The 15682-nt window shown below is 37.5% G+C and overlaps 1 protein-coding gene across 1 annotated transcript in view; it reads right to left on the bottom strand.

Annotated features, from left to right (window-relative positions):
* The window catches only part of NUBPL (NUBP iron-sulfur cluster assembly factor, mitochondrial), a 196784-nt gene that overhangs the window by 147781 nt on the left and 33321 nt on the right, over positions 1 to 15682 (bottom strand). The window contains exon 4 of the mRNA XM_080939670.1: positions 6972 to 7062. Within this exon, the coding sequence (XP_080795796.1) occupies positions 6972 to 7062 (91 nt within the window). The remainder of the gene's footprint in view (positions 1 to 6971; positions 7063 to 15682) is intronic.

The raw sequence follows: 15682 nt of genomic DNA, 5'->3' as shown, positions 1-15682 counted from the left end.
CAACTGAGGGATATCAAATGGCTAAAAAGCACCTAAAGAAATGCTCAACATCCCCAGTCATCAGGGAATGCAAATCAAAACAACCCTGAGATTCCACCTCACACCAATTAGAATGACTCAGATCAAAAACTCAGGTGATAGCAGATGCTGGCAAAGATGTGGAGAAAGAAGAACACTCCTCCACTGCTGGTGGAGTTGTAAGCTGGTATAACCATTATGGAAATCTGGTAGTCCTCAGGCAGTGCTGCCTGAGGACCCACCTATACCACTCCTGGGCATATATATACCCAAAAGAAGCTCCAACATCTAATAAGGACACATGCTCCACTATATTCATAGCAGCCTTATTTATAATAGCCAGAAGCTGGGAAGAACCCAGATGTCCTTCAGCAGAGGAACGGATACAGAAATTGTGTTACATTTACACAATGGAGTACTATTCAGCTATTAAAAACAACTACTTCATAAAATTCCTAGGCAAATAATGAAACTTGAAGCTGTGATCCTGAGTGAGGTAACCCAGTCACAAAAGAAGACTCATGGTATGTATTCACTAATATGCAGATACTAGTCCAAAAAGCTCGGAATACTCAAGAAACAATTCACAGAACTTTTGAAGCTCAAAGAGAAGAAAGGCCAGAAGGTGGATGCCTCAGTCCATCTTAGAAGGGAGAACAAAACACTCATAGGAGGAAACAATGGGACAAATAGAGAAGCAGAGATTGGAGTAAAGGTTACCCGAAGACTGCCTCACCTGGGGATATACCCCATATGCATCCACTAAACTATTGCTGATGCCAACTAGTGCTTACTGGCAAGAACCTGATATGGATGCCTCCTCAGAGGCTCTGCCAGAGCCATACTGATACAGAGGAGGATGCTTGCTGCTAACCATCACACTGAACACAAGGTCCCCAATGAAGGAGCTAGAGAAAGGAGCTGATAGGGTCTGCAACCCCATGAGAAGAACAAAATTACCAACCAGCCAAACTCACCACAGTTCCCAGGGACTAAAACACCAACCAATGAGTTTTTATGGAAAGACCCATAAAAACTCCAGGTACATATATAGCTTTCTCTGTTGTCAATTAGAGGAGAGGACTTTGGTCCAGGGAAGGCTCATTTTCCCAGTGTAGAGGAATGCCAAGGCGCTGAGGTAGGAGAGAGATGTTGGGAGAGGAAACACTTTCATGAGGTAATAGGAGGTGGAGGGGTTTTGTGGAAAAGGGATAACACCTAAATTGTAAATACAGAGAATATCCAATAAAAATAAATAAATAAACAAACAGTTTCTACAGAAAAAAATCTGAATGGATGACTTATAAGATGCTATTTATACTAATAATAGATCTTATTAATCTATTTTTCCCAGAGTACCATAAATTTGTGTAACAAACAAAACTCTAATTTCTGACTTTATCTTAAACTCACTTTTATATTATTTATGGAAAGGCACACCAGTGATCATATCTAAAATTAGATTACTATCTACATACCAATGTTTCTTTTTTTCAAGTGGTATAACTCATATTAGGAAATCCCAAATTTTGAAATAATGAATATTAGTAAACTCTTTAAAAAATTGAAGAAAATTATTAAGTCAATCCATGGATACTACTGAAGAAACCTTGCAGTGCTGTGCCCAGTACATCATCAGTGTGCCTGGTGATATTACCAGAGCAAAGCTATCCAGTCCTAATGAGCGTGTTCTGCTCCATTCCAATACAACACTCCCTCCCCCTCTTCCCCTTTCTCTCTGTCCCTACTTCCCTCCCTCCCTCAGTCCCTCTCTCCTAACTTCCTGTGTGTATACATAATTTCTCTCCTTTTTTCTTTTGTAAAAGGATTAAACTTACAAAGCCCAGACTAGGAGGGGGGATGGGATTGGGGAAAAGGGGATAACATCTTAAATGTAAATACAGAGAATATACAATAAAAAAAAAAAAAAAAAACCAAAGCACAGACCACCAAAACTTCCCATGTGTTATGCCGTTGTGCCTTTTCCTATAGGTCTTCTGATTGATGGATGAATATTCACTGTCTCATATATCTCCAGAACTCAATTTACATCCTACTTAACCAGATTACTTTGCTTAAATGAAACTATACATTTTTAAAGTGTCTAGTGAACTATTAAGGTAACGATGGACTAGCCATAATGGGGCATATTTTTTAAAGCAAAGGTATCATAAGTAATATAAACAAATAATTATTAATAAATTAACATGTTTATCTTTCCTCTACCTAATAATATTTTAAGTCCTAACTTTTCTCACAAAAAAAATAGCAAAAACTTATAATTTTAACATTTTAAAAACCATTTATAAAGAACAAAGGTAATGAAAAGAAAAAAAACTTTTGGTTTAAGCTGAGACTAGCTAGTAAAAGTGAATTGTAAAGTATATATAGCTTTAACAGATAAATCACATGATAAATATATTGTACTAATAATAATCTATGGATTTTAAAGCTTGGCCTTGGATGCAATGAGCAATGTCGTCAAGAGGCAGGACACCAGTTTTCTCTGGTGGATGGCGCTCCCACTATTTGAGAACCACTATTTTTTAGAAGAACTAAAAAAAAAAAAAAAAAAAAAAAAAAATGTTACGCATAACTTAGGTAGTTAGGTCAAGTATTTCCAATAACCTATCACATACACATAGAGACATACAGACACACACTCACACACACTTACACATGTGTGCACACATGTCTTTAGGCTTAATAAACTTCAGTGAGGAAATTCTTCATAGACCACCTACCTCACATATGAGCTATTTCAGGGATCAAGTGTCTAAAGCACAAGCCAACTGTCTTTAAGATTCTTGTCCCTGCTTATGTTGAGTGCCACCTTGCCAAAGAGTCCAAGTACAAAAGAAAAGAGAAGGCAAAATGAAATTAAAAGAATTCTGGCATATACCACAGAATCTTCCACAAAGATAGTCAGAGGACCTTTGTCATCAGGTGAAGGCCAGGGTCCAAAGAAGAATGATCAACACAAACTAAGTAAGTCACAAGTTCTGGGTTTTCCACTGACACAGCAATAGCTTTACCAACACCCCTAAAATTTCCTCCACTGAATTAACTAGAATTGATTCTCATTCTTTACACAGGTAAATTACCTAAAGGAAAAAAGAACTCTTTGTCCCTTCTTCATAATCATAAGTGCTATTATAGGAAGTTATTTTCTCATAATGCTTTTCTAAGTTCCCATAAGCTACATACATACCCATTCCTAGAAAAAGGAGAAGAAAGCTATATCTGGTGCAAAATTATTATCTCACAACAATAGAAAAGACTAGTGTGGATCTGCCTATTTAGTCATTAATATGCACTATACATCCTCAATAAAATCATCTGACATTTACATCTTAGTAACCTCTTGCTGCAGCTCTTAAAATTTTCTTACTTCATTAGTTCAGTACATTAAAAGACACTCAAAAAAACTAAGCTCAGTAAATCCACAGATATTCTGGTATTGAATTAGTATCACAAAACATGAAGGAGAGCAGTCATTTCTACCAACAAATGGCACTTTAGAAAACTTATCACAAAAAGGATATTACACGGAAGGCAGGGATGATGCACCTGTGGGTAAAGGGCCTCCTAGAGAAGGACCTGAGCTCAGATGCTTGGCATCCATGCAAAATCCAGGTGTGGTAGCAAGTCATCTGAAACCACAATGCAGAGAGGCAGGATCCTGGCGGTTTGCCACCTAGCCTGTGAAGCTGAAATGCTGAAACCCAGATCCAGCAAAAAAATCCTGCCGCAGAAAATAAGCTGGAAAGTGATCAAGGAAGACAGACAGTATTTGTCCTCCACATGTGTACATACAAACACATACACACACACACACACACACACACACACACACACACACACACGAATTCATGAAACCTGTCAACATATTCTTGAGTGCAACTATCATTAATAATTATTTGCCACTTCAACCAAAAACTTTCTTCTCAATTATGCTTACAATTATGCTTTGGCTAGACTATAATATGAGATCTGAGTACTGTGTTACTTCAAAGATTTAAATAAAAACAATTGGCATTTGTTCAGTTTAAAAACAAGGCTTTAAATTCAGGCACAAATACAAGCTTCAGCAACTAGCCGTTGTTTTGACTAGCTGTCAAAACAATGTCAACCTGTTGATGTTCTTGTACAATATGCTTTCTACAAACTAAGTAGATATCACACTACCTCACCTCTGAGACATTTCAGAGATAAATCTCTTAAAGAAATACAGAAAACCACAAACAAACAATAGGAGGAAATTAATAAATCCCTCAAAGAAAGCCAGAGAAACACAAACAAATGGAGAAAATAAGCATATCCCTTAAAGAAAGTCAAGAAAAACAAACAGTTGAGGAGCCGAATAAAACTGTTCAAGACTTGAAAATGAAAATAGAAGCAATAAATAAAACACAAACTGAGGGAATTCTGGAAATGAAAATTTTAGCAACGTAAATGGGAGCTGTGGAGGCGACTTCTGCTTTGCCAACAGAAGACATGAGGTGGACGAGAGAATTCCAGACACTGAAAACACAATGGAAGAAACAACAGTCGAAGAAAATGTTAAACCAAGACATCCAGGACGGATAGACAGACAGACAGACGAAATGATTTCTGCTGTACTCTTAGAGCAGTGCCTTGTCCAGTAGTTATCAGAGAGACTTTCTCTGCAGCAAATGGGAGCAGGTGGCAGACAGTAGGCAGTGTTTAGATAGGAGCTCCCTCCCCTTGGAGTCTGAAAAGCCCTCAGAAGAGAGGATGGAAGTGGGGGACACCAGGAGAACATGGCACCCCAAGTCTACTAAGCAGGGCACATATGGGCACGTGGAGACTGAAGCGGCAAGCACAAGGTCTGCAAGGCTCTGCACCAGCCCTCTGCGCATATTTATGGCTGTTAACTTGTTCTTGTTTTCTTCTGTTTCTGTGGGGGACTTCTAACAGTAGACGCAGGTATATCTCTCACTCTTGCCTGCTCCTGGGACTCTTCCTCCTATTGGGTTGCCTTGGCTTGCCTTGCCTTACTGTACCTTGTTTTGTTCTGTTCTGCTATTGTCTCTTGGAGGTCAATTATGCTATTGTTTCTAAAGAGGACACTGGAGAGGGAGTGGATCTGAAGGAGAAGGGAGGTGAAGGGAAGTTGGGAGTAGGGAAAACTATGGTCAATGTGTATTATATGAGAGAAGAATCTACGTTCAATTAAAATTAAAAATAAATAAACTAAAACCTATTATAAATTTTGGGTTTTTACATCAATTAGTAAATTCAAATCTAGATCAAATAAAATTTTCTAGATCAAATAAAATCTCTTGGTAATCAAGTCTATAATGTCCTAATTCCACAAATTGTAGAATTCTCTCAGTAAGAAAAATAATATGAGAATGGGAATAATGCCCAGTCTACCACTTTACCATGGGGTTTTTTAATGAGCAAACTGATGAAAACCACATTATTGCATCGGTTTAAACAATGAAGAAGGAGGCAATACTGAAGCTGTCTGGCCTTCAGGGTTCCCAGCTTAGCCCAGGAAGAGAAGGCTCATTCACCAGAATCTCTCCCAAGACTAACACACTGAAACTTATGTCTCATAGTTGTTCTGTATTGTTATTTAGATAATTTTATGTGGGTTGTATTCACTGTAACAGAATAACAAGGCAAATTAACATGACAAAGTACAGAAATGTCAAAATGAGACCTGTTAGTATAATGGTAGCAACTTTTTCTAAGACTCAAAAACAACATACTGTTAAGAATTCATACTTGGGAATGAACACCTTAGTTATCCTGTTTGTTTCCTAGGGAACCGAGTTCACCCTGTTGGCACAAACTGAGTTTGGAGTTGTTTTGTTTTTCAAGCTTCCCAAGGTTTCTAGTACACTGAAATTCCCCTCCAGCATTCCCACTGGCAGACACTGACCAGACTGCCTGAGAAAGGAGAGCTGAGCTCAGCATCACACCTGTGCCATGGGGTCAGTTTTCATGCTGTCCTTATAGACACAGACACTCAGAGTGCTGAAGTCATTTCTGCTCTTCCTTGGGTAACATTCACACATTGTTCATGGCACATGTTTGCAAACTGTGCTGGAACAAAAGCAGAAGCCTTTTCCCTGTGTTCTCCTGAGACAAGGAAAAAGCTATACGGGGTTGCCTGCAATATAATCCCCTCCGGTCAGCCACTCTTAAGGAATAACACAGGCTCTAGAATAGCTGGTGTCTGAAAATGATCATATACATAACCATCTTATTGAGCAAACAATGTCTAACCAACTTTTAATTACAACAAAATAATACTATAAGCTAATAATCTCATAAATAGATCAGTACGTATATTTTATGCTAGACCCATGGAAAATAAGCCTATAAAATTATTCAATTTTATATGTTATCACAGTTAGAAATCAATTCTATTTAGAACATTTTTACATAAAACCAATTTTAATAACCAGTTTTTACCCATTTTTATGACTATTTCCTATACTGAAGATTTCATATTTGGTAGCCTTAAAATATGTAATAACAAGAGCAATGAAAATACTTCAGATTTATTCAAAAGCTACTGCTTCCTATACTTGTGGCAGTAAAACTGTGGGCAACAAATCAGTTTGGGGTTCATAAATGCTCTAAAAAAAATCTGACAAAAATATGTTTGCAAAATAAAGTTTCCAGTTAATACAAATATGTTTCGACTCAAATATTCTCATACATGTACATACTTCATATAAACAATGGATACTTAATATTTTATCATATACAGCCATGACTCGTGCTGAATGCTGCATTTACATTATTCCTCACAGCAACTGTGACCCTATGTGTGTATGTATGGGGGCCAAGGCACATGATGCAAGGTATTCCGCACACTGGTCAATGGCAACCGAACTGCTACTCTAGACACAGAAAGCACAGATGGTGCCTGGAAAGGGACAGCAGGTGCTCTTCGCCTCTTCTGTACTTACTTGGCGATAACTCTGGATTCCCTTTCAGGTTCATCATCTTTGGAATGGAAGGACCATACACATCCACGTCTAACAAGCCAACCGCCTTGGACTGCAAGAAAACCAAATTTATCAGGTTCACCAGCAAAAAAGACTACACAGTAATAATCCTGTTAAAAATAAAATGTAAAATATTCCAAAATCATAACCTAAGCAACAGGAAGTATAAATTGCTTGGAATAATTTTAAAATTATATTTAGATAACTGACTCATTCAGGTCTCATGAATAGTCTCAAGAAAACTAAGCACTTTTTGATCTAAGCATAATTTCTGAGAAATAACAAGTTATATGTAAACAAGATCGAAATGATTAATAATTGGCCAACAAAATCCCAAGATGATGGAACACTGACTTCTGGAAGGCCTGAAATCAAAAAATGAAAAAAAGAAAGAAAGATAGAAAGAGAGAGAGAGAGAGAGAAAGAGAGAAAGAAGAAAGAAGAAAGAGAGAAAGAGAGAAAGAGAGAAAGAGAAAGAGAGAAAGAAAGAAAGAAAGACAGAAAGAAAGAAAGAAAGAAAGAAAGAAAGAAAGAAAGAAAGAAAGAAAGAAAGAAAGAAGACTATTGTATAGAGAGTAAGGATTCTGTTGTGTGTCTGGCAAGAGGGAGGAGGTGGACAACAAGGCTACTGGTACTTATAATACAGGTCACTTACAAACCACAGCAAAGCACACAGACTTTTTGGAGGAATCAGAAAGTGCTAACTACAGTGTTCTCTAATGACTGTCCTAATGAGACAGAGCCTTATGAGTCTTATGAGTCTCTACCAGGTACTAGTTAATCAGAAACTTAGTCAAGAAATGAAAAACAAAATTTTCTGCTTATAAATATACGTTCTCTCTACCTCCAAATCTATCTCTGCTATTTTTTTCATCTATGAGTAGGCAGTACTACCTGTACCTCACTATGTCTGCCTGTACCTCATTGTGCCTTTCATCTCTCCTCCTACTATCCCCAATTCCTAGCAAGACAATACTCATAATCTCTCAATAACAAGAAATTCAAGAAACTGAAACAACCCTAAATCTTCCATGATACCTGTTTCCAGACACACAATTACTTTTCAACTCTTATCATCTGCTTCTGTAAATATGCAAAACAAAGTAAATTTAACATTCAAGTTCTTAATCTTAAACAACTCAATTTGTAGTTCTGAGAAAAGTACTTATACCCCTATGTGATTTGTTCTCCTGGTTGTGAAGAGAGGAGACTGATGTCTGTCTGAAATCCCAGGCTAATTTAAAATTTAAAAAAAAGCAAAAAGGATAGTTTACTTTTAATAAGATGATTGCATATAAAAATTAGTTTTAATTAATTGAAGTAGCTGCTATAAAAGGGGAATATTCCTGTGGAAATCTGCTACATTTAACAAAAAGGAAAACTTCGTCAAACTACAACAGAATTTAATTTACTGTGAATAAAAACATTTCAAGCAGGACTGTTAATGCAAACAGCTAAGCTTCCTCTGATACTATCTCATTGTAGGATTGTTTCTGTGACAACTTCAAGGGCTAAAAAGAACTAATATAAAATAATAAACCTCAACTTTAAAAATGTAAGGTTATTTTTCTCTTTTCTTATCTATATTAACACTGTTTTGGCAGTAACTTGAGTGAGTAAGGTGCTGAGTTTCAATCAAAATGATTTAAAGTAAAATAACTCGGCCTTTTAAATTAATGTTCTAGCGAAACAAAACCTAACTGTACAAACTGAGGACATGGCTGCACTAAGGTTCTTAGGAGAACTGAAAGGTTCTTAGGAGTCCAGAGAGACAGAAAAGGGAGTAGACTGAACATGGCCGGCAGACTGGACTTGGTAGAAAGAGCAAGAGAGGAAGAGAAAGAGATGGTGGAGGGACAAGAGAGAATAGCCAAAATAGCAGAGTTGTAAGGACAATGGGGGGGGGGGGGCAGGAAAAGTCTAGGCTGAGGAACTGTATAAAAAGAGCCAGGATGCCAGCAAGGTCTGAGACATGTGCAAATCTGTGGGAGCTTAGCTATGATTCTAGGTACCACAGAGAGCCATTTATCCCTTCTGCCAGTAATAAGAGAAATAGCTCCATTGATAGAGGAGAAAAAAAGCTTTAAAATTTCTGGAGGAATGCTGGCTTTTGTCTAACTGCCAGAATGTGGATCTGATAATAACCAAGTGTCATAGCCCTAACTGCACACCAATTTCATCATCAATAGACTTTTAAGTTTTCTTCAAAATGTGGGAATGCATCTTCTACTCTATCTTCTAGAAGAAAACCAGACTTTCCTCATGAACCACAGTCCAATAAACAAATCAAGACTTGCCTTCACATTTGCTGTGGTAAGAACAGACTTTACATACATGAATATAATGATTAACATATCACACACACACACATACACACACACACACACACACACACACACACACATATGATTACAGGGTTTAGAATTTATATTCCTCACTTACTACTTGCTGTAATACCACTCTGGTACTGTCCCTACTTTGGTAAGAAAGAAGAGAGACTAACATTCACAATGACCATGTTTGTCTTTAGTTGTATTATGTTTTCTTTCTTATGACAAAGCAGAATTAAAAACAACAAGCCAAACCACATCAATCTCCACCAGAATCATAGCACAATCCAATTACAAAAAACTTAAACAGTGAACACATTTTATCAGCAAGTTGCATTTATGCATATTTGTACACATACATAGATACGCACACATACACATATAAGTATGTATGTATGTATGTATGTCTCAACAATAATAATCACAGAACAATACTATCCATTTGGGAAAGGAGACATAGGGAAATAGGAGTTTGAGGGAAATAAGCTGAGAAGGGCTGAAGGAGAAAAAAGAGGACAGAAAGTAATGCAATTCTTTTTCAATTCAAAATACATTTTAAAAATTTAAAAGAATGATATTGATTAATTTTATTTATTTCTTTTATTTCTTGAGATTGTGATACCTTTTCTCAAAAAGTCACCTCATAAATATTTTAATCCTTGTGGATCTACTGCAGCTACTCAAGCTACTAGAGCCTCAACAGCTGCCTAAACAACATGGAAGTGAATCAGCATAGCCATGTTCCAGTAAAACTTTACACACACACACACACACAGAGAGAGAGAGAGAGAGAGAGAGAGAGAGAGAGAGAGAGAGAGAGAGAGAGAGAGACATACATGCATGCACACACATATGCACATGTCAAAGATGACTCACAGATTATAGGTTTCCAACATCCAATCTAGAGAATAAATTTTTTAAGACCAAGTGAATCAATCAAGTACCAACCTACTCTTAGTAGAGTCAAGAGTAAGCAGCTCTTTTTTAATTCCTTTTTTTTGAGATTATAATATAATTACATGATTTTTATCTTCCCTTTCCTCCCTATAAATGCTCCCATACAGCCCTCCTTTCTCCCTTCCCAACCCATGGCCTCCTTTCTCCCTATTGTATGCTATTGTATGCATACATGTATTTACATATACATCATATTCCCAAAATATAACCTGTTGAATTTGTATAATGCTACTCACATGTATGTTTTCAGAGCTGACCATATGGCACTAGGCAACCAATGTTCCCTGAGCCTAAGATATGGGACTTTGTGTAGATGTAGCCATTAAGGCTGGGATTCACAACTCTGCATTTTAATTAGTTGTTGCTTTCTGTACTGGTTTCCCATCTTTTGAAAGATGTTTTCTTGATGAAGGTTAAAGACTAGAAGGCCACAGTTCATCACTGAAAGAAGCCATAGCAGGAACTGAAGCAAGAACCAGGAGCAGAAAGTACAGCAGAGACCATGAAGGTGCACCGCCTTGTAGCTTACTTCCACAGCTTCCTCAGCAGCCTGCCCAAAGCTGCCCTGCCCACATGCTGAGCAGTGGAGGCAGCAATTCAACCAAGGTCCATTTCCCAGATGTGCCAAGCTGACAACTGAAGCTGACTATGACAGTTGTTAGGTAGGCTTCTATTTTAAATATTTTGTCTTTGAATTTAAATTCCAAGGTTATTCCATACCATAGAAAAATAGGTGAGCAGGGGAGGTTACAAATAAATTGTACTCAGCAGTGTCCAGCTAAGTCTCAAATATTTTCTACCTCTTTCTTGACAAAATAATTATACTTAGTCAAAAAACCTTCAGTTAGGATTTTCTTTATCTTTAATTTAGCAAGACTCAAAAGAAAGGATCACAACAGATACCTTATAAGTGCACAGCAAATAAAATCACTATTAGCAAAAGCAATTGCAAGCTTACTACTGAAAACTTAATTTGTCATCTTTATCATCATAAATACAGCTAAATATATTGTCATCTAACAATGTACTCTTTTTCTGACTCTCCTACAGGTCTCAATACCTAGCAGGTAGCATAAGATAGACCAAACCCAAGATACTATTTAGATGTGTGGATTGTTTCTTTATAATATATACCAACCTGTGAAAGCTGGAAACAGTGGCAAAATTATTCAGTGATTATACTGTTTCACTTCTACTGCAAGAAAGCTGCAATTTGAGAACTTACACATCTGTGTGTATGTGTGTGTGTGTGTGTGTGTGTGTGTGTGTTGAATTTCAAAGGCAGCAACAACAGTCCCAATACTGCTTTGTTCTTCCAACAGAATTTATCCGGAAGACTGTAAAGGTTCTGACATCTTCCTTTCATCCCTCTTGTCTACTAATGTAAGCCATCAAAACAACATCTGAGAGCACTCCCACCCAATTATTCCTAAATAAATATTCCTTTCAGACTTCCCTTACGCTTGTCCTTTCCACAGACATACCCAGCTACAATTCCCATGATTCCTTGCATATTATAATCAAAGTAATCTTAAACTGGTAATTGGTATTATTCAATTTGGAATTGATCCAAGCCTCTTCTTTCTTGTCTTTCTGCCTATCTTTGAATCAAGCTGTCATTCAAAAGAATTTCAGTCTCTCACTAAAGAAAAAGCATGTTTCCTGATTCTGTTAGCTAGGATTAAGGAAGAATCTGCCTGTCAGAGAACTAATGGTTGAACAAAGGACTGAGACCAGTTTCCCATAGCTTATCAAAGGGATATCTAAATCTCCAGGTTCAATCAAGAAAGGAGCAAGGGCATTGTGAAGGACAAAGTCGGCCAGGCAGGGTGAAGCACAACCAAGATGCCTGGCGGAGGGTACCAGACTCTTAACGGACAAAGTCATTGGTTGTAAGAAAGCCAAAAAAGCAAAAGCAAGAAAAGGATCATTTCTAGCTGGAAACGTTATTTTTAGAGCAGAAACAAACCTCTTCAGAAGAAACTGATGGGCTGTCAAGATAGCTCAGTAGAGAAAGGCAGATAAAGACATAGATATTTAGATATAGATAAAGAGGCCATTATCTTTTATCATTGACTACTCTCAGATAGGCTCCCACTCTGCAGTTTCTTAAACACTTATAGCATGCTTCAGCCTAAGGACACTCACAGCTGCTACGCCTCTGCCCTCTACCATCCACCATCCAGTCCTCAACCTCATCACCCCTAACTTACTTCATACATTAAACATGACTTTCACTGGCCACCCTAAAAATCATGATACTCACAATACACTTGGCTTTCCCTATTCTTTTTCACAATTTTTTTTACTTTTTAGTAAATGTATGAATAGTCAACACTACACCCAAGAGAATGTGAAATACAATGAAAGTGGGTGATTTTGTATGTTTGGTTTGCTAATGTTCACATAGAACAGGAAACAATAGGCACTCTTGAAGATCCCCTGAATCCTAGTATACTTAATCAGTTGAGGATACCCAAAGTACTTACATAGATCCTCTAGTCTAGGGTATAGGATGAACAGTGTGAAAGACAGATGCACTTAGTACAGGAAAAGGGAGAAAGGTCTGCTGTAAGATCTAAGCCACGGAGCCAACAGGACCACAGTAATTCAAGAATATCTAATTCAAGAATATCAAATGTCTCTTTATAGAAGTTCTCTTTATATGTATGTATGTTCATTTTTTTTGTTTTTGACAGGATCTCAATATATAGCCTAGCTGGTCTAGAATTCATTATGTATAATTATCTGGCCTAGAGCGCTCAGTCCTCATGTTCCATCCTCCTAGATACAAGGTTGTAGGTATGTACCAAAATGCCAAGCTTTAAATAAGTTTTTAAGTAGTGAACATTTTGTCACATGTGTAGTCAATAAACACTGTATAAAACACATGTATACAAATTTATTTGTTGCCTATCTAAAATTCAAATTTAAAATGGGTATATGTAATAGTTAGTGCTAAACTAGAAAGTAGAGTCTATGCTGACCAGAAAGATAGGCTTCTAAGCATGCCTGTTGAGGGGTTATCTTGACTGTATTGAGGTGAGAAGTCTCACCCAATGTGGATGGCAACAATCCCTGGCAGGTATCCTGGAGTGTGTAAGTGGAGAAAGGGTGATGAGCAACAACATGCATTCCTCATTCTCTGCTTCATGATTGTAGATAGGATGTGGCCCATTGTTCCTTCTCTTGCCTTGCTTGCCTTCCATGATGGACTGTGCCCTTGAACTGTGAGCCATAATAAACGGCTATTCTCTTACATTGCTTTTGCCAGGGTATTTTATCACTGCAACCAAAATAAGTTTAAAAAGTGTCATATATTTATGTTTGTCACATCTGGCAGTACTACCCAGCACCTCTCACCAGAGAAGCCAGAATGAATCCATTAAAGCTAGGTATCATTACTCTGTTCACGCCCTTCATTGTACCCTCTCCTCATGGTTTTCCTGTACAAGTCAATGCCCTCACTGCCTTTCCCAAGACCTCACATGATCTAGCCTGATCTCAACCCACTGCCTGCTCTTAACTATGGATTTTCACTGCCCACTTTATCTAGAAGCCACAGAAGCCTTCCCACTGTTTCTTGAGGAGCACATCCTAGCCTGTGCACTAGCTAGCTAGTCCTTCCTAGGACTACCATTTTTGCCTTCTGACATACTATTAATCATGAACTGTGAGGGTAGAGCCATCCTCCAATAAGTCTGAGAGTGAATGAGCCAATGAAGGAATAAACTTCTATTTGCTCCTCACTAAAACCTTAAGAGTGTGTCGCTATATAATCTCTAAGATCCCTCACCAAGGTGTTGAGAGTCAATGATTTCATATAATTTCCCCTCCTTATAATTTTATGGTAATGTGTTGAAGATGTTGGACTCAAAAATGAAGCAAAACATGCAAACTTTAGCCTGCTAATTAGAGTTGGTACATGCCTCCAATCTCAGCAGTCAGGAGGCTGGGGCAAGAGGCTTGTAAGTTCTAGGCCAGCCATGACTATAAAGTAATTTCTAGACCAGTTCTTGTCAGGAGCCTACCCAACCTGAAATGGGCTTGAAGTGGGACACAGCATCAGACATTGCTTTAAAGACTGATGGTCTCTGGCCTTCTACCTCTCTAACTATGCTTTTGCTGATAACTTCTAAAATGTTCTAAAAACTTCCTTGCTTATTCTATGGCTAAAAATACTGGCTTCTTTTCTCATTAACTGTGTGCTTTATTAAGCAGTACAACTCTCTGTGCTTTATTTAACTCTTTATGCTTAAATAAGGGCTAGGAAACTTAACTCTTTCTTACCGTTCTGTGCTTCATTAAGTGCTAATATCTGGCAATTAACACATACTGTTTAGCAGCAGGGGATGAAGATAAAAGCTTTTTTGCAAGTGCTCCTTTCTCTTGTGAATCAGCCAGAAGCCTCTCTGGTTTAGCTGGTTAACTCTTTGTGAACCAGAGAGGAAGGAAAGGAAAAGAATCAGGGTGCTTTATACAGGCAAATATGCACAGACACATATATATTCAAACGTTCATACACCCACACTCTGGCCAGGCCCAACTGTCACAATCAACTCCACAAATATTCATGCATGCTTACATATATACATATACCTACACACAAACAAAGGATGGATTTGCACATTTGGAGGGATGGATGCATGGATGGATGGATAGATGGGTGGATGGATGAATGGGTGGATGGATGGATGAATGGATGGATGGATGGATGGATGGATGGATGGATGGACGGATGGGTGGATGAATGGAACTCTATTTCTTTTCTCTGTTCTTTTTATACCTTCTTAGACAAAAAGTTTTTAGAAAATTACTTCATAGATAAAATGTTACATAGAATGAAAGTTAAAGAAAGATATTAATATTAAGTTCAAAGCAGTGTTTCATTACAATATACTCATTAAAAGTTCAAAGCAACAGTTTTCGCATGGCCTTGCCTTATCATAGTGTACATCATTGGACCTAAATTCTCTTCTTTGAACAAAAAATTGTTCCAAGTTTATTTTTCTTTTTAGTGTAATTATGAAAGCTCATTGTATTTCTTATTATGCAGCTTTTACTTACTATTCTGAGGAGTGGGCACATTCTAGCCTTGATTCTAAGTTTATTACATCTTTCTTGCAACTAAGACTATCTCTAAAAAAATTTTCCAAAATTGTTTGAATCAAATCAGGAATTCTATAGAATAATTATCTATTTGTCTAAATAGCATTACTACAAGATAGTACATCTTTTTGTATATCTGCAGAAATCTGCTCGAAGAGGTGGGTCAATACCTAGTGATTGTTATATACTTAATAATAACAGAAAAAAGAACATTAATATCAGGAATCTTTTCTCAGATACAGTCTTCTTAGCCTTGCCTAGAGAAGCAAATCTGTC

This window comes from Micromys minutus (genome assembly GCF_963924665.1).
Source record: "Micromys minutus genome assembly, chromosome: 1".
Taxonomy (NCBI): Eukaryota; Metazoa; Chordata; class Mammalia; order Rodentia; family Muridae; genus Micromys; species Micromys minutus.
This window is presented reverse-complemented; position numbering and strand designations above follow the sequence as displayed.